The following is an 18,004-nucleotide window of genomic DNA, read 5'->3' as shown; positions in this document are numbered from 1 at the left end:
CATAATGTCCCCTTATAAAAATTATTCCCCTCTAGTACCCAGTGTTTAAATGAATAGATTCTCTCAGGATAGAACAATTATATTCAACACTGTATTGATACAAAAACAATGGTGTTAGTGAGCTACTCAACATGAGCAAAATACACGAATATTTAATATTTAATTATGCAGAAGAAGAAGTAGTAGTTCAGAATTTTCGTTGTTAATAACATCTTATCAGTTATCCTTAATAACATAAGCATAAATTAATGATTATAAAAAACATGTCAGGATCTGTAACAATATAATTAAACAGAAAGGAAAATATCGAGCATACTGAATGCTTAATATCCCCTTATGGAAATTATTCCCCTTTAGTACCTGCTGTTTAAATGAATAGATTCTCTTAGGAAAGAACGATTCTATTCACCAGTGTATTGATACAAAAACAATGGTGTTAGTGAGCTACTCAACATGAACAAATTATACGAATATTTAATATTTAATTATGCAGAAGAAGAAGAAGAAGTAGTAGTTCAGAATTTTTATTGTTTTAAAATGATAGGAAATGTCGTTATTTATAGACAACAAAAAATAGTGTGAATAAATGTTTATTGTGCCTTATCGGAAATGTCACAACTATTTGGAAAAGTTGCAATCCTTCAGAAAGGTCACAACCTTTCATAAAGTCACAACTTTTCATAAAAATCACAATTTTTCATAAAAGTGACAATTGTTCATAAAAGTTACAACATTTCATGAAAAGAGAAAGTTAGTTTTGAAAATAAATAAATTAAAAGGGAATCTTGCATTGTGGTGGCGTCACATAGACGGGCCTAAGTTCTCTTTTATATATATTCTAGGTAAATTACCCGTGCTTCACACGGGATTGGACTCTTTTATTAAGCTTACATATGATTATTCGGTAATATCCGTATTTTGGATACATACTCTACATTGTCAATAACATTTTATCTTAAGGCAAAAACATTCCTCCGAAATCTTAAAGTGCTATATTAATAACATGAACATAAACTAATGACTATAAAAAAACATAGCAGGATCTGTAACAATAAAATGAATCAGAAAGGAAAAAATTAAGTCCACTGAATGCACAATGTCCCCTTAAGGAAATTATTCCTCTCTAGTATCCGAGGTTTAAATGAATAGATCCTCTCAAGATAGAACGATTACATTTAGCAATGTATTAATACAAATACAATGGTGTAGTAAGTCATTCAACAGGAGCAAAGTACACGAATATTTATTTGTGCTAAAGAAGGAAAAAATGTTCAGAATTTTCGTTGTTCTAAAATGAGAGGAAATTCCTCTATTTATAGACAATAAAGGAAAGTGTCAGCAAACGTTTATTGTGCTTTATCGAAAATGTCACAACTCTTTAGGAAAGTTACAATCCTTCGGAAAGGTAACAACCTTTCATAAAAGTCACAATTCTTTATAAAAGTTATAACTCTTCATAAAAGTCACAATTTTTCGTAAAAGTCACAACTTTTCATTAAAGTCGCAACCCTTAATAAAAGTCACAATGTTTCATGAAAGGGGAAGACTAGTTTTGAAAATAAATAAATTTTAAAAGAAATCTTGATTTGTGGTGGCACCACGTAGGCGGACCTAGAATTCTCTCTTATATATATACTAGATAACGGGCTCAATAATATAAATGGTATGTTTTGGGGCTAATAACCGAGTTTTTGAAGCGATTGTTTGCGTGGATAAAGGAATAAGTTTTTTTATCAGAAACCTGTACTTTTTTTACGCTATTTAAGGCATAATAAGACTACCCACATACAACATTTTTGAAATATTTTATGTTGTCAATTATCATGATTTATAGTATTTTTACGATAGATTCATTTCAAGAATCAGTGGAATTTTTTGTATTTTTTCAAAACATATTTTATATTGTCAATTATCCTGATTTATAGTATGTTTACGCAATTTTTAAATATAAAAAAAAATAAATAAGACAAATAAATTAAAATAGACCTAATATATGTTCTTTTTGTTGTCTCAATTTATGTGACACAAATGAAATTTGGACAGTCATCCAAATTTTCATTATTTTTTTAAAAAAATGTTTTAAGTTATTAATTATTGTGATTTATAATATTTTTATGTAACTTTCAAATAACGTACATTATTGGTCACTTTGTCCTACTTTATGTGATATGGATAAAATGACAAAATTAACCCGTTTAAAATGTCTTTAAGATATTTTAAGTTGTTAATTATTATTATTTATAATACTTTTTTGGTAATTTTAAAATGATATGTGTATTTTTTCTGTCCCAATATATGTGAGTCTGATAGAATTCTGAGAGTTAACGTTATTGTATTATATAGCTTTTAAATATTTTAAATTGGTAATTATTGTAATTTTTAATGCTTTTTAAGTCATCTGTAAATGATAGATGTTGCTTCCTTGATTGAGACTTTTTTCCATTTGTGACACATATATATAGATATTTGGTGTCCGCGCCAGAACGGGCCCAATAAATATTAATTTTTTTGTTTTAATTTATGTGATATAAATGGAATTTGAAGATCAGTCGATCTTTTATATGTTTTCTTAAAAATACATTTGAAGTTATTAAATTGTTGTGATATATAGTATTTTTGCGTTAGTTTTGAATAATATAGGTTACTCATGTTTCAATTTACGTGAATAATCATAAATATTTTCAGTTGTTAATTTATTGTGAATTCTAGAAATTTTGACGTTATTTTCAAATAGTACATGTTACTTATTCTATTCCAATTAGTCAACCAAATTTCTTATATGATTTAAAAATATTTTTAATTTCTAATTATTGTGATTTATAGCAACTTTAATGTAACTTTTAATAATATATAATTTGTTCAAATTCATATGACAATGATAAGATTTCAAGAGTCGACGCAATAAAATTTAATTTTTTAAAAAGTTGTACCTCTAATATATTTTGTAGCTAAAATATACTCTCTCCGTCCGCTTGTATTTGTCATGTTGCGCTTTTTGAAAGTCCATTTGACTAATTTTCAAAGTTAAATCAGATTGTATTAATTTGATAATTTTTTAAAAATAATTAAATATGCAAAATCTATACAAAAAGTACTATAAATTGTAATTTTTTGCCTATGAATATGATGAAAAAACACATTGTAAAATATTAGTTAAAATTCTTATAGTTTGACTTTAAAAAGGAAATCATAACAATTAAAAGTGCACAGAGAGAGTAATAAATAGGTAATTAAATTTCAAGAAGTTTAAAATAAAAGGTTGAAAAAGAATTAGATAGAGAACATATATTGAAAATTGAAAACATATAAATAATAAATTGGCCCAAATGAGGTCAAACTTTTTGGCTAATAAAGTAGTAGGTAATTAATGGGTAATTAAAGGTACAATCGTAAAAGAAGAATGTACAACACTATCAAGCACATATCATCCAACACTAGTCATGTGCTAAGTAGTACATATTCCCACTTATTATATATAGTAATATATGATATGATTATTATTATTATTACTTTTAATAAAAAGCATTTGATTTTTTTTAATAATCGTTATGTCCGGTCCAATTTTTTTATGCCTCAATTAATTTACGGAATATTTATTATCAACAAAAATCCGTGTTGGATCAGTTCCACGTGTATCCACCACTACCAGCCTTTGCATTCTTCTTCATCGACCAAAATTGTCCAATTTTAGCTATGATTTTTCCGGTGAGTCCTCTTCTATTTGCTATTTTTTCCGATGAGTTCTCTTCCATTAGCTAAGAATTGAATATTGTTAACTCTTATGGTTAAATTGTATCCTATCTGTTTGATAAATTTCCAGAATGAAATCAGTTTTTTCATTAAATTTTTAGATGTTGCTTTGTTCAAAACTTTAGCTGAAAGAATCTGAATGAGTATAACAAGGATTAAACTAAACAAATAATCAAGGTGTTTGATTTTTAGTATTTTGTAGGCATAAAAGGAAGAGGAAATACAAAGGTGTAGTTCATATAGGTTATTTTATGAAACTATTCAACTTCATTTGTTACTACTAGAAACAAGGTTCTTCCACCGTAAATCAGTGGGAAATTTGTACTATAGCATATGATTTCCACCGAATCAGCTTACTATATGATAATTTACCGGTAAAGGCATCATTTGTCAACTGAACTCTTAAACTCAATTAAAATTTTACTTTTAAGCCCCTCCAATCATGTGTGTAGCTCACTCTCCTTTACATAAATCACTAATGACCTTAGAATATCGTGACGAATTAAAGAACAAAACTTTGCAAACTGTCGTTTGGTTGGTGGGACAAGGGATAACAATCACATTTGTATTTTCCTTTCCTATCACTTTTTGATTTATTGGATTGAAGAATGGATAGTCATTCCTGATGCTAAGTATGGCTGTAAGATTTTGTTCTTGTGGGCATATTTTTGTAAATGTAGAATTTGTTTGTCGTATGCATAACATCCACACATTCTCATTTAGTTGACTTGTGGGTTTAACAGGAGTAGAAGAACAAGGGGAAACAGTTTTGAGTTCATTGATCGACAACAACTAGCCAGGGAGCATGAATTCAGTAACGGCATCAGCATACATTTCACTTTCACTTAGCATCTCGCCTCCTACTAGAAAAGCGTGGTCTAAATTTCTGCCAGGAAAATGCAAACCCCTAATATCGACCAATTTTGACTGCAAGTGCAAGGCGCTGGGAGAAGGCTCTCAGCCAGAGACACAGTCCCAGACAACCCAACCTACAATTTATCAAGGCGTTTATGGCCCTTGGACAATCGAAGACTCTGATATTCGAGAGGTAAAACCAACTCCACCCTACTGTGTCGCACGCTTTATATATTAGTTTAACTTGGAGTTGTTCCATTTGAATTTGTTTCACAACACTGTTAAAGAAAAATGTATACAGCATAGCTTAAATTTAATTGAAGGTTTCTGGCACTTTTTGCTCCTACAATAATATATTTTATGCTTACTATTTTTCTAAAGGAGGGATGCTAATATTAGCAATCCAACACACTGAAATCGGTTTGCATTCCTTTTGACAATGTTATTGAACAAAAAATTCTCCCTTCATGTTCATTAATTCTTTTCAGTTTTGTCTTTGTTACTATGTTCCCTTCCTGAATGAATTTTGCTAGATAAAACAATTTTTTCTTCTAGCAACAATCAAGATGGCTAACTCTCGATGATGCAAAGTTAATGTTATCAACTTTGCAGGTAATTTTGTATAGATCAGGATTAGTAACTGCGGCTGCATCATTTGTTCTTGCTTCTTCTGCGGCTTTGCTTCCCGATGATTCAGTATTGAGTAACTTGATTGAGAAAAACCTTGATTTGTTTTATGCAATTGGATCGTGTGGACTTGGCCTGTCATTATTTCTTATTCACATTTATGTGACTGAAATTAAACGCTCTCTTCAAGCTTTATGGTTCCTGGGTGCTATCGGATCATTGGCAACATATTCTACCCTTGCTCACCCAGCTGGCATGAATCTAGTTCAATATGTTATCGAGAATCCAATAGCTGTTTGGTTTGTCGGACCACTATTTGCATCATTGACAGGACTTGTGTTCAAGGAAGGTTAGGTTCCAGTTACATCTTTATAAACACAGTTACAATTCCACCTACCACAGCACAGTATTATCAAATGGTTTCTCATTTTAGATACCACATTAGCTAGTAGAAATAGTAATTTTTGTTTGCAAGTTGAGGTTTTGGAGAAGTAACAAAATGTATACTGATATCAGAATAAAGGAACTTACTGATTGTCCCTTAGCTGTAGTTATCATGTGCAGTTATGATATGTAATTCATATGTAAAAAATTATACTTCTCTTAACTTACACTTTCTGTAGAACACTCGTTCATTTAAGGATCTCTGAGTTTATTTTTGTTATCTTGGAACAGGACTTTGCTATGGAAAGTTGGAAGCTGGTCTTCTGACATTTGTCATCCCTTCCCTCCTACTGGGGCACCTGGTACCGTTTTCAACTATGCTGCTAGTCCTAAGATTTCATTCTATACAGAACTATTCGGTTATAGCCTTAGCAATCGAAACATCAATCCTTCATCAGGCGGAAATTAAGAAATTAACAAGACCGTTGAAACTGTTAGAATTTCACTTCACAGTTGTATTTCTCCACCCAAGAAATTAAGGACATTATATTTTCCTGTTGAAATTGTTTTGTTTCATATATATACTAATGATCCAACTAGACTATCTTCTGGATTGCAGACTGGTTTTATGGATGACGGAGTAAAGATTACCCTATTGAGCACATGGTTGGCACTGTTTGTGGTCTTTGCTGGGAGGAAGTTCACTCAGCCTATCAAGGTAAGACCTCATCCATTTGCTTTGTTGTTGTGCTCTTTATCCGTATTTTTTCAAATTTAACAAAAGTAGCATATTTCAGGATCCCAGAGACAAGATCTAATCCACTTTGCGGATTTTATATTTCAGGATGATATAGGAGACAAATCAGTATTCATATTCAACGATCTGCCAGAGGAAGAAAAAGCTGATTTGATCAAGAGACTTGAGCAGCAATAATACACTAAACAAGAGCCATGATTAGGATGTTACACTTAGCTCAAAGGAAGGAAATGAAGTGTATCGACTATGTATCAAAGAGTGATGAACATAAAGCCATCAGCCCTCGCCCTACAGTCAAGTCAGCTCCTTTCCTTCGCTACTAGGAACGTAAGCAACTTCTATTAGCGCCAGACCTTGAGTCGAGTTGATCGTGTCCCCTTTCACAGCTATTCAGCAGTTGCAAAGCCAGATATCATGACAGTAGGAGTGTTGATGTTAGAAGCCAGTTGCATTAGTAGCTCTATAGATTGATGTCAAAATAGCTGCAATTGTTAAGTTTGTGGGTGATTGAAAAGGAAAAAATAGTGTACTTGGATTTAAATACAATTCATCCTATCTTTTGTATGTATGTTATTATATTGTATTAAAATTTATCATCTTTAATCTGGTGAATAAAATTACTAAGAAATACAACTTCTTTAGTCAAATTAGTAGTCATATTTTTGAATAAATGAGTTTGGAATTCATAGCTTTATTTTTTCTTAAAAACTTAAGGTGTAACATGCATTAGCTAATTAGAAATAAATAAAAAGTGATTCATCCAAATAAAAAGTGTATAAGACATATTTTTTTAAAAACATATAGCCAAACGATACGAAGTCGTCTTTGTTAGGGAGCGTTTTACCAAGAGACTTTTCGACGCGAATTTGAATTTAGTTGGGTTTCAATGTGAGTAACGGACACCAAATGAAAAAAAAAAAAAAAAACATATAGCCAAACAAATATTGAAAGATAAATTTTTAAAATTCAATCTGAAATCTACCACCAAGCTTAATTTAATTGAGTGACCCCTAAGAAATAAACTCTAAATTAACAAAGTACTTATTTTTTTTCACCACTCATTGAAACAAAACACAAACACATCGTGCCGAGGAGGAAGAGAAGAAGAAGAAGAAGAAGAAGAAGCAAGAGAGAGCCTATACCCAGTTCATGGGGAGATGGAGAGCTGCTAACTTTGTAGCTCGTATTGTTGCTAAATCTAGATCAATCCAACCCACCCCTCAAAACCCATTTCAAAAAATCCGCAATTTTTCATCAGTTTCAGTACCCACGATTCAATTCTTGAATTTCAGGTCTTTTTCTGCTGCCCCAGCTACATATCCACAATATGTGGATGATTTTGAGTATAAACCTTATAAGATTGACAATACACAATCTTTGGAGCCCGAAGATGATGATGGAATCGGAAAAATTCCTGTCAAAGCTTACTTCCTTTGCACGAGGTATTGATTTGTGAATTTTTATTTGTTTGTTTTGTTATATAGTTGTGTCATGATTAAAAGAGGGGTTTTTGTGAGGAGGGTGTTTGTTGCTTAGGTGTTTGTTATTGGCGAATAAATAAAGAAACGATTTTTTTGTTTTAACACCTCTGGATGATTTGCTGTTTTGGTATAATTAGTTAAGGTTTGAGGTAGTTGGTAGAGTAAATTGTGTGATTAGAGGTCTAGAATTATGATATTGAAACAGTAGGTGGTTTCTTCCCATATGTCCTAGCCTTAAGGAATAGAGTTTAGCAATGGTAGTCGAGGTGTGTGCAAGCTGGTATAGACACCACAGTTATCAAAAGAAAGTTATGGCCTTGGAATCATGGGCAGATTTATTTTATAAGCTACGGGTGCATACAATAGGTTTGGTTTAGACTAGGTATATGTGTAACGACGGAATAAGTACAATAATAGATTTGTGATTTAGTTATTTGTTTTGTTTTGTAGTTATATCGTGCATAAAAAGAGGGGTTTTCGAGAGGAGGGTGTTTGTTGTTCAGGTGTTTGTTATTGGAGAATGAATCAAGAAATGATTTTTTTTGTTTTAACACCCTGGATGGTTTGTTGTTTTGGTATACTTGGTAAAGATTTCAGGTAGTGGTAGAGTAAATTGTGTGATCGGAGGTCTAGAATTATGGCATTGGAACACTAGGTAGTTTCTTCCCATATGTCCTAGCCTTGGTGGATAGAGTTACCTTTGCTAGCGGGTGGTACTCGAGGTGTGTGCAACTGGTACAGACACCACGGTTATCAAAAAAAGTTATGGCCTTGGAATCGTGGGAGGATCTATTTTATAAGCTACGGGTGCATAAAATAGCTTTGGTTTAGACTGTATATGTGTAACAATGTAATAAGTACAAATAATACGTTGTCATTTATTTGTTTGTTCGTTTTGTAGTTATATCATGCGTAAAAGAGGGGTTTTCGAGAGGAGGGTGTTTGTTATTGGTGAATGAATCAAGAAACCGTTTTTTGTTTAACACCCCTGCATGATTTGCTGTTTTAGTATAATTAGTAAAGATTTCAGGTAGTAGTAGAGTAAATTGTGTGATTTGAGGTCTAGAATTATGGCCTTGGAATCATAGGCGGATCTAGTGAATAAGCTATGGGTGTGTATACAGTAGCTTTGGTTTAGACTATGTATATGTGTAAGAACGGAATAAGTATAAATAATAGATTCTGAATATTGTAAATTAGATGGGTTGTGGTATAGTTATGAATTTTGAACCTATAAAGTTTAAATTTTGGATCCCCTTTGCTTGGAATGGTGTATTCAAGCTTAAGGCTTGCTGGCCTAATTGCGTTGGTGTTCCTACTTTACAAATGACTGCAAAAGGCCACTTGATAATAGTTGTTATTAATGATACAATTCATTTATAGTAACCTACTGACAATTTTCTGTGGTGCTATTTCATGGTCACAAAAAGATGACCTCGTCACTCATCCTGTATATTAAGTGTTTTGGGATTCACTACCTCTTTCACTATTTACTATCAATGCATTTTCTTCTTTATTTCATGCTTTCTCAGATTCATCGTTTTGGCAGTATTGATTTGAAGCGCATGCAAGCTGAAATTCCAAGAGACGTTCTTCCGTCATCCTCCCGTTCACCCAATCATATTGCCCTCAGATTTTTCAATCTTCTACCAACAAATACTGTAAGAAGAAATTCTAGACACCAAGCTATTTTGTTGTTATGGCCTGAAGTAATGAACTTATGTCTCTATCATTCTATGATTAGAAGGGCATCTTTCAAGATTATTTCAAGCCCATATATATTATGTGTGCATATGTATAGTGTCAAGAAACAATCATGTTATTGTCGTCAGGTATTTTGGTAGGCTCCTATTACTTTTATGGATAGTAAAAAGCCTTATCAGTAACATGATAGTTTAGTAGATTACTCATATTCATGAATCTCTCATTTGCTTTTCAACTTGTATAAGAGAAAACAGTTGTTTAGTCTTGAATTTGAGAAGCAAATTCCATACGTCAATCATGATAGAAGTAGGATATACTAACATCAATAGATGATTCTTAAGAGGAGAACCATTCAGTCCAAGTACATACCATGAAACAGTTAGAATTCTTCAAACTTCTTATACAACCAAGGATTATATTCTTATTTTTAAGTTTTTTCTTTTCAGCTAATTTGTACTTTCTGAAAATGTTTCCTCAATAATAAACATAGGTTATGCATTCACACAATAACAAACAAATAACAACTATTCACTACCCTTAAATTGCTCAAGATTTCAGAGTCTACATTCATATCAATTCTTCTTCCTTCTGCTGCTCATTTGAAGCAACACTAACAGTAGAAAGCCATAAAGCTTGTAGAGGTGTTCTGTAACATAAAACAAACGTTCCTTATGTGCGCATTCCGTGTACATTTAGTGAGTCGGGGCGATGGCTTAATATAGTAGGGGTGTGTCAACTGCTGCCTTCCGTTGAATCATAGGTACCCCACAGTCCGCACCCCAAATTGAGTAAGTGAGCCTGTTGTAGGTGACCAGTTAGTTCATGGGGCACTTCAGCCAACTGGCCTGACTTATTAAGACCATTAGGCGAGTTTGAAATATTGTGTGTGTTTAGGTGCAACTCAACCTTTAATATTGTATAATAATGGCTACTACAACACATAAAAAAGAGGTGTCTGTCTTGCTCATATGTTGTTGATCTTTTGCTCATTTATTTGAATTGAAAAAAAAAATGAAGACTTAATGATTTACCTATTTAGTCTATGTTAGCCCGTCTTATGCTTTTGGTTGGCCAGTTGAGCTTTACATTTTTTCAACCTCTTCATTGAACATCTTGCAGTCTTTATTCTTTCTTTTTTTAAGAAAAAGTATAACAGCTTGATATCTTTGTTATTTTTAAACTATAAGTTCTCTTTGCAACGATACTTGTTTAATTTTCTCTCTTGTAGCCTTTCCTATGCACATAATTAACAACAGAGAGAGGATTATATTTGTCCTGGCTTTTGTTCTGTTCTTTGGAGGGGAATTTAGTTATGCATTGCCATGATGGCACCATTTATTTGGAGTATGCAGTATCATATATGAAATTCTTGTGCCTGAATGGACTATCAATGCACTGGGTCTTTTTTTCATAATTTAACCTTTGTTTTCAGCTCCTTAGATTTGGAGGAAACACAAATGGTTGCAGTTATATGGTTGTATTCCAGTATGGTTCAGTTGTCCTGTTCAATGTGGAGGATGATGAAGCTGAGTACTACTTGCAAATTGTGAGAAGATTTGCATCTGGGTTGCTACGTGAAATGAAAAAAGATGGTTTGTTTTTTATGTGAAACTTCATAGTTTCGTCTTATGTTCTTCTGCAATTGTTTATCTGAGAGAATTAGATATATGGGAAACCAAACATAATTAATATAGATATATAAGGGGTGCTCCCTTCCTATATACTTGTACATACATAGGAAAAAGTGGGGGGAAATAGAAAGTAAGTTTGAGTTGACTAATTAAGCATATGAAGATCTTAATTCATTCTATGTGTGTTAGACTACGATAACACGGTTGGTTTAGCAACTAACAATTTCGGTCAGCTAATTAAGGTCAATTATGTGATACTGGGAGCTTGCTTGGACTGAAGAGAATGAAAACCATATGATTCTTTGTGGCATTTCAAGCAGTGCCTAAAACAAAATGTTCTTTTTGATGACACCTAAAACAAAATGTTCTCTAAATAGCTTCTGGTTATTTTCTTCCACTTAATACAGATATACATGCCAAATGCTGCATCTTTACACTGCTTACTTGTAATCTTCTCTTTCGAACATTCTTTCTACCGGCTACAATATTTCTCTTATTATGAAGGCCTCTTCACTTTCTATCAGACTATGCTGTAAAAGAGAAGCCATTGCTAGTTGAGGATATGCAGGGAGGCGCAGATCACATAGTTCTGAAAAATTTGGACACAGATAGTATTCGTATAATAAGCAGTGTGCTTGGCCAAAGCATTGCCCTTGATTACTTTGTCTCACAGGTAGATATTCCAGAACTTGTTTATGGTTGAACCAACTAATGGTAACTGTTTGAGAATCATACAACTCTTACTGTCACCATCTGGAAAAGCTGAGAAGCATGTTTCGATAAAACAGACAGCACAAAATTTGTAATGATAAGTAGAAAGAGATTGGCTAGTAATTCTAACTTCAATGAAATTGGATGCTATCCTGCTTGTAGGTTGATGGTATGGTTGAAGAGTTTGCTGGGATAAATCGTGAAATGGAGAAAACAGGGACTTTCACAATGACAAGGAAGAAATTGTTCCAACTTGTGGGCAAGGCTAACTCAAATATAGCTGATGTAATTTTGAAAGTAGGTATCTTTGAAAGGTAATGCTTTAAAAGTGCCTTTGTGTGCTTTCTCTACTCCTGAAAGTGGCCAAGTACTGCTCGACATTTTTCATTCTTGCTGTTGGTCAATATGTTTTACTTTTTTCTTTTAGAAAGGATAAGTTCCTCTTTTGTCAGATTTTGGTTGGAGATAGAAGGATAAGAAATAGACCATCATGTCTCCATTAGTCTAAATGTGAGACATGTTATCGTTTACACAACATCTGCCTTGAAACCTGTATTTGTGGCAGTGAACTATCTGAACAGAGTCCTGATTCTTACATATGCTGAACAAATTCTCTTGAAGCTTATTTTTGGTTACAATTACTTACTTTCATTTGCATTGGGATTGTGTGTGTGGTAATCCATGTATACACAAGCTTGTAGCGACTCGACATCTCAACCTATAGGAAAATTCATGTTTAGGCTTTATTTGCAGTCTCCGATATGTTTTTGGGGCTCTCAAAGACTTCTGCAAGAAGAAGCCAAACTTGCCTTTTGGGGATTCTGGATTACTTGCAATCTTACAATTGCTATGAGGTTTCCCACCCAGCAAGCTTCCTAGCTTTTTAGGGGTTCTTTCTTCTGGTTTGACGTGCTTGTTTAAAAGACAAAATGTTACTTATAGAGTAACCAAATGCTCACAGTTTCAGAAATTTGTGTATTATAGGATGGTAGAGCTACCTGTTACTTTTAAGTTTTGAGTTGATGTAGAGTGGTTGTTGTCATTGATGATCTTTCTAAATTATTTCCTTGTTCTGCAACTCATTGTTAAGATCTGAAATTGCTTGGAGAGATGCAAAGTATGCTCAGATACTTGAGTACCTTCGGGAGGAATACGAGGTCTCACAACGTTTTGGGAACCTCAACTTCAAACTAAAGTTTGTCGAGGTATTGATCTCCTTTGTTTGACCTATTTTGCTTTATTAGATCCATGTTATTTGTAGATTCTCTTAAATGTTTGTTGCTTCCGAGACCAATTTTGTGTTAACATGACTTGTCTATAAATGTGACTGCTCAACCGAAGAACAAGTAATGAAAAAGGGAAGGAAATAGCTGACTTTAGTTGTTATGACATGCACGCGGCTGTGCACAAACACATATTTATGTTGATACATCAGATAGGTCTCAGTCAGTTCCTTTAAAAAAGAACAACAATATATCAAATCCACTTTGGGCAGGTTTATGACTTTGTTTGTAGATGATCTTTCCTCTTAACTCATTACTATTTCGTACAAGATATTCGTTTCAACTCTCATTCACCGACTGCTGTTGTGAATTTAATTATAGGCAAGCTCTATGTACTTCATAACAATATGTGCAATTGCACTTATACAATCTCTTTCAGTACTCTTTGATACTATTTCTGAACGAAATTTTCCTTGTTGCAGCATAACATTCACTTTCTTCAGGAAGTTCTTCAAAACAGAAAGTCGGATCTACTAGAATGGTGCATCATCGTTTTGTTGGTTGTTGAGAACGCGGTATGTATATATGAGATTATCCGGGAGTCAAGTGTAATCCCCGTGTAAACAAGAACACGACAGGGAAATAAAAGAGCGGCAATGATACATGATAGGATCAACATAGCAGGTGCCAAAAGAAAGAAACCACATTTCTGGGCATTCATATTGCAGTTTTGTTATTTATACATCCATAGAACACAATTGTGAATTAGTGATTTATTCTTTTTTGTTGCAAAATTCTATTTAGCCTCATTAGACAAGTTTTCTTTTTCTTTGACAACTGAGAATACTCTTGAATATCAATTCAATTGATAAAGCTGCCCCTTTATCTCAACACTTGATTATCATTTTTTTTTTTTTGAGAATTTAGGTTAAGCTTTGGCCTTTCCTGTTTGGTAAAGTAGAATAAAATGTCTTGCAAAAGAATTAGGAGTTGTTTGGTACATGGGATAAGGATAATAATCCTAGTATAGAGTTAAAGATTAACTTTATCCCATGTTTGGTTATGTGTATTAATAAGTCCTGAGATTATTTATCCCATCGTTTATACTAAAATGGTAGGATTATTGTTCCATACAGAAGGTGGGATTTCCTTTCCTATCTCATCCCGCATGCCAAACGACCCTTTAAAGTGTACACTGTTGATAAACCAAACACAATTTGTTAAGAGAATGGAGAACATCTCAAGATTGATTCACTCAACAACTCAATTAGACTCCCCTAACATGAATAATTTTCTTCAAATAGAAGCCATAATAAATAGCATCTCAAAAAATTCCAGGAAAAAAAAAGATGTCTAACCATCCAACTACTGTTACAATCTAGCTGAGTATGCTAAATTGCCAAACACCATTTTGCATGAATTTTGTAACATGTTTCCATATACTTCTTTCCTGAAGTGTTCATTGGAACGATTCTGCTACGATGAGAAGTGACCGACCAATAAAACCATCAAAACATAGCCTACTCGAAAATCTTTTTGATTGTTGAGGACTTGTACTTGTATGAATAATCGGACTCTCAAAACTCTTTTACTATAACTGCATCGCGAGGAATGTCATAAGCTTCTCTTGGCCTTGATTTCTTTACACCAGCAGTAAACGAAACCTTCTCTGACCTGTTGCCTTCAACACACACATTTGTGACTTTCACCCATACTAAGACTTTAGTCTTCATTCCTTCTATGCCAATAAGCTTGTCTCTTAGTAAAATGCATTTCACCCTCGTAGCATACCTAATCAGAGAGCCGTCCTTGAAGGTTATCTCACATGGGGAGGGAAGGTGAACGGTCAGCTTTTTGGACTCGTCTAATTCATAACTTGTTATGTTCTGGGGAAAAAGGCCTAGTGGGAGATTGTGTTCTCGAAGAAGATCTGTCAAACTCTTCATAGGCGTTCCTGATCAGGAAAAAAGATTTGTTTTCTCAGAATTCATTGTGCGGTTAACATGTGTTAAATGAGATCTACAATGTACTATGATCAAACAAAGAAATAATACTCAGAGAAAAGACTACAAGACTGTAAAATGAATATGCACCTTTTAGCTTGTTAAAGATCCATTTCGCCTTCTCTTCAACAGTATTTGAGATGCTCTGTGACAATAAATAACCAAGTGCAAATTGTTGGTGTTAAGACAGATTAAAGTTTTGTATTCAGTGTTTGGAAAATCAGATGATAGTACAATCTGCTTCAATGGTATAAATAGGACAGCTAATTGATTCTGGTTTTGGCATGTAAACACACAGATTTTTCTTTCAAATTCAATGTGTATTTCTACTGTTAGCTAAGATGCCAGATATGGAAGGACAAAGATCACCTACACAGGAAGTCTCATCACATTTCGTTTAAGCTGGTAGCCTAATGCAACAACAATAACATACCAAGTGTAATCCCACAAGTGAGGTCTACGGAGGATAGGATGTACGCAGTCGTTAGCCCTGTCTTAGAGGTAGAGAGGCTATTTCCAATAGCTGGTAGTCTAATCCAAGGCACATATATTTGAGACCTTAAAGAAATTGTTAGTCTTTCATGTTTCCTATTTAAGAATTTCCTCAATGGCCTAATAATGATAGTTAGAAAGAAGATAACTCATCAAAAGCTCCAACCTTATACATTAGAATCTCACAATTTAACAAGTAGACAACCAACACTAAAGAATCAAAGATATACAACAACCAATGCCTAACATAGAGAATCCTATATAGTCAAATTTTCAAATAACTTGCAAAAAATGTAAACTTCAAGCTACTTGTGATTTACATGGTATCAGAGTCGAGTCCATTCTTGTTTGTGCTCCCAATTGAGCCTTCAACCAAAAACTAACTCATGAGACGAGGATTAACCAAATTCAAATAAGCACATTACCAGTCCATTCCTCAACCAACTAAGATTCTAACCTACCCTTTATGCATCTTGGAGCAAGAATTAAATATCCAATTTGAAAAATGAGCATATGGGGTTTAGTGTATACAATTAAAAAATCCAAAAACTAAATTAACAATACCCCAAATGAAGAAATAACAAGCAAAATGAAATCTTGATGAGAAAAAAAGAGAAATTGAGGGAACATACATTGATATCTTGAGATATGTTGTTGAATTCTGCCTTAGCTTTCTTGGTTAGCCAAAAGCTTCCAACTTTAATGCTCCCAACTTTAGTTAAAGCTTTCTCCATTCTTCTTTCTTCTCCACACCCACAAAAAAAAAAACCTCTTCTTCCTCCTTCAACAAACAGAGGTGTATAGTATACTAAAAAAAGAGTGTGAATAAGACAAACAAAATGTGGTGTGCAGCTAGCTGTATTTGAAATTCCCCTTCACTTTACCCAATAAAGCACACAACTAGTAAAAATGAAATTTTACCCCTTGAAGTTTTTGAATCAAAAACTTTAACCCTCTTAGTTATTACTCTCTCCATTTCAAATTAAGTAGTGTTATGTATTGTCTGAGCACGCTCCTTAAGAAACTACTCATTCTTTTTTTTGAAAAATGTTTTTACTAATTTACCCCTAATCAAATTTTATCTCTTTTTGAGTCGAGGGTAATTGATGATTTTTAAAAAAAGATTAGAAAGTTTTAGTAGGAAAATTTTAGAAGTATTATTTTTGAATTGCATATTTAACTAAGTAGTTTAGTATGATATTCGTATATATTCTTTTTATAAGTACTTAATGTTATATCAAACTAATTGTCTTTTTGAAAAAAAAAAATATATATATATATATATAGGAAATATTAGAATACCAAAACAAAAGTATAGAAAATTTAAATTTGAATTGGTAATTCAATATTTATGAAAGTATATATGCACACACTTAATTAATTAAAGATTGGAGTGACTAAAGCCATAAAAAATGTTGATCAAATTATAAGATCTTTTCCTTTTTCATTTCTTTTTATTCTCCTTTTACCTTTTTATGGTTTGAAGTCAGCAAAATCTGAAAAAGAAAAAAAGAAACTCTAAAGAATATCATTTTAAGATGAAATTAAAATAAGAGAAAAAGGGATATGCTTTTTTTAATCAATTTTTTTTTAGTGAAAAGAGTAGCTGCATGTTAGAATATTATTCTACTTATTTTAAAAAGCACAAAGCACTAACAAGAGCATCTATGCTTCACCAAACTGGAAAAAATGTACAACTCAAAAGTATGAAAAAAAAAAGCAGTTTGGACATTAACCCCAGCTTGTTTGGATGGTTGTTACTTAATATACGAGTAAACACATAAATTTGTATAAAGTTGAATAAATAGAAATATACATGTCCTACTTGCATAATACAATATAGGACGTGAATTATCATGTAAGACGTGTGTGTCTATTTGTTCAAGTCTACACAAGTTTAAGCTAGCGTTCGGCCATAGAGTTCCAAATATTCTTGGCAAATATTATTTGGGTGAAAATTTTGGTGAAATTTTACCATGTGTTTGGCCATAGTATTTGGGAAATATATTTCACTTTTTCAGAAAAATATGATTTGTACCCATAAGTTTTAAAAACTATCAAAACTAACCATAAGTTTGTATTACAAGTCAATTGGATCTTCGTTGCAACAAATAACAAGTAGTGTCCATGACACTAGAGCAATGTGGTAGTTTGGAGTGAGTGCAACAAGCATCATTCCATAAATCGTGAAGTAGACAAAGCACATGACTTTGTTACCCTGAGCCGATTGTTCATCATTTTCATCAGCAACCATATCATCACTTTCATATTCACTGAATATTTCATCACTACTTTGGTGTTCACGTAAAAAATTATGTAATACAACGCAAACAACTACTATAGAGGGTGTTTTTGTAAAAGATAAAAGTTTGGTGTAAAATTTCAA

General features: G+C 32.9%; 3 protein-coding genes across 4 annotated transcripts; 2 read left to right on the top strand and 1 right to left on the bottom strand.

The window, feature by feature from the left end:
• The first annotated feature begins 3,550 nt into the window (after nucleotides 1-3,550).
• LOC102579430 (uncharacterized) lies at nucleotides 3,551-7,003 on the top strand. Of its 2 annotated transcripts, none has more exons than XM_006348664.2 (6): nucleotides 3,551-3,705; nucleotides 4,494-4,798; nucleotides 5,218-5,581; nucleotides 5,908-5,978; nucleotides 6,236-6,334; nucleotides 6,461-7,003. In XM_006348664.2, the coding sequence occupies exons 2-6, from the start codon at nucleotides 4,556-4,558 to the stop codon at nucleotides 6,548-6,550; spliced, it is 867 nt and encodes a 288-aa protein (XP_006348726.1). In that variant the 5' UTR covers nucleotides 3,551-3,705; nucleotides 4,494-4,555; the 3' UTR covers nucleotides 6,551-7,003. The 2 variants fall into 2 exon arrangements, with proteins under 2 accessions (XP_006348726.1, XP_015164820.1); XM_015309334.1 differs by having other exon boundaries at nucleotides 3,566-3,736.
• A 384-nt stretch (nucleotides 7,004-7,387) lies between these two features.
• LOC102579102 (uncharacterized) lies at nucleotides 7,388-14,014 on the top strand. The gene is made up of 7 exons (XM_006348663.2): nucleotides 7,388-7,815; nucleotides 9,404-9,515; nucleotides 10,991-11,150; nucleotides 11,714-11,862; nucleotides 12,063-12,214; nucleotides 12,991-13,105; nucleotides 13,606-14,014. The coding sequence occupies exons 1-7, from the start codon at nucleotides 7,523-7,525 to the stop codon at nucleotides 13,744-13,746; spliced, it is 1,122 nt and encodes a 373-aa protein (XP_006348725.1). The 5' UTR covers nucleotides 7,388-7,522; the 3' UTR covers nucleotides 13,747-14,014.
• Nucleotides 14,015-14,324: 310 nt separating this feature from the next.
• LOC102578776 (uncharacterized protein At5g01610) lies at nucleotides 14,325-16,468 on the bottom strand. The gene is made up of 3 exons (XM_006348662.2): nucleotides 16,251-16,468; nucleotides 15,217-15,271; nucleotides 14,325-15,077 (listed from the first exon to the last, which is right to left on the bottom strand). Exons 1-3 carry the CDS (start codon nucleotides 16,350-16,352, stop codon nucleotides 14,701-14,703), a joined length of 534 nt encoding a protein of 177 aa, XP_006348724.1. The 5' UTR covers nucleotides 16,353-16,468; the 3' UTR covers nucleotides 14,325-14,700.
• Nucleotides 16,469-18,004: the final 1,536 nt, after the last annotated feature.

This window comes from Solanum tuberosum, unplaced genomic scaffold (genome assembly GCF_000226075.1).
Source record: "Solanum tuberosum cultivar DM 1-3 516 R44 unplaced genomic scaffold, SolTub_3.0 scf00103, whole genome shotgun sequence".
NCBI lineage: Eukaryota > Viridiplantae > Streptophyta > Magnoliopsida > Solanales > Solanaceae > Solanum > Solanum tuberosum.
The sequence above is the reverse complement of the archived record's forward strand: the minus strand, read 5'-3'. Positions and strand labels throughout refer to the sequence as shown.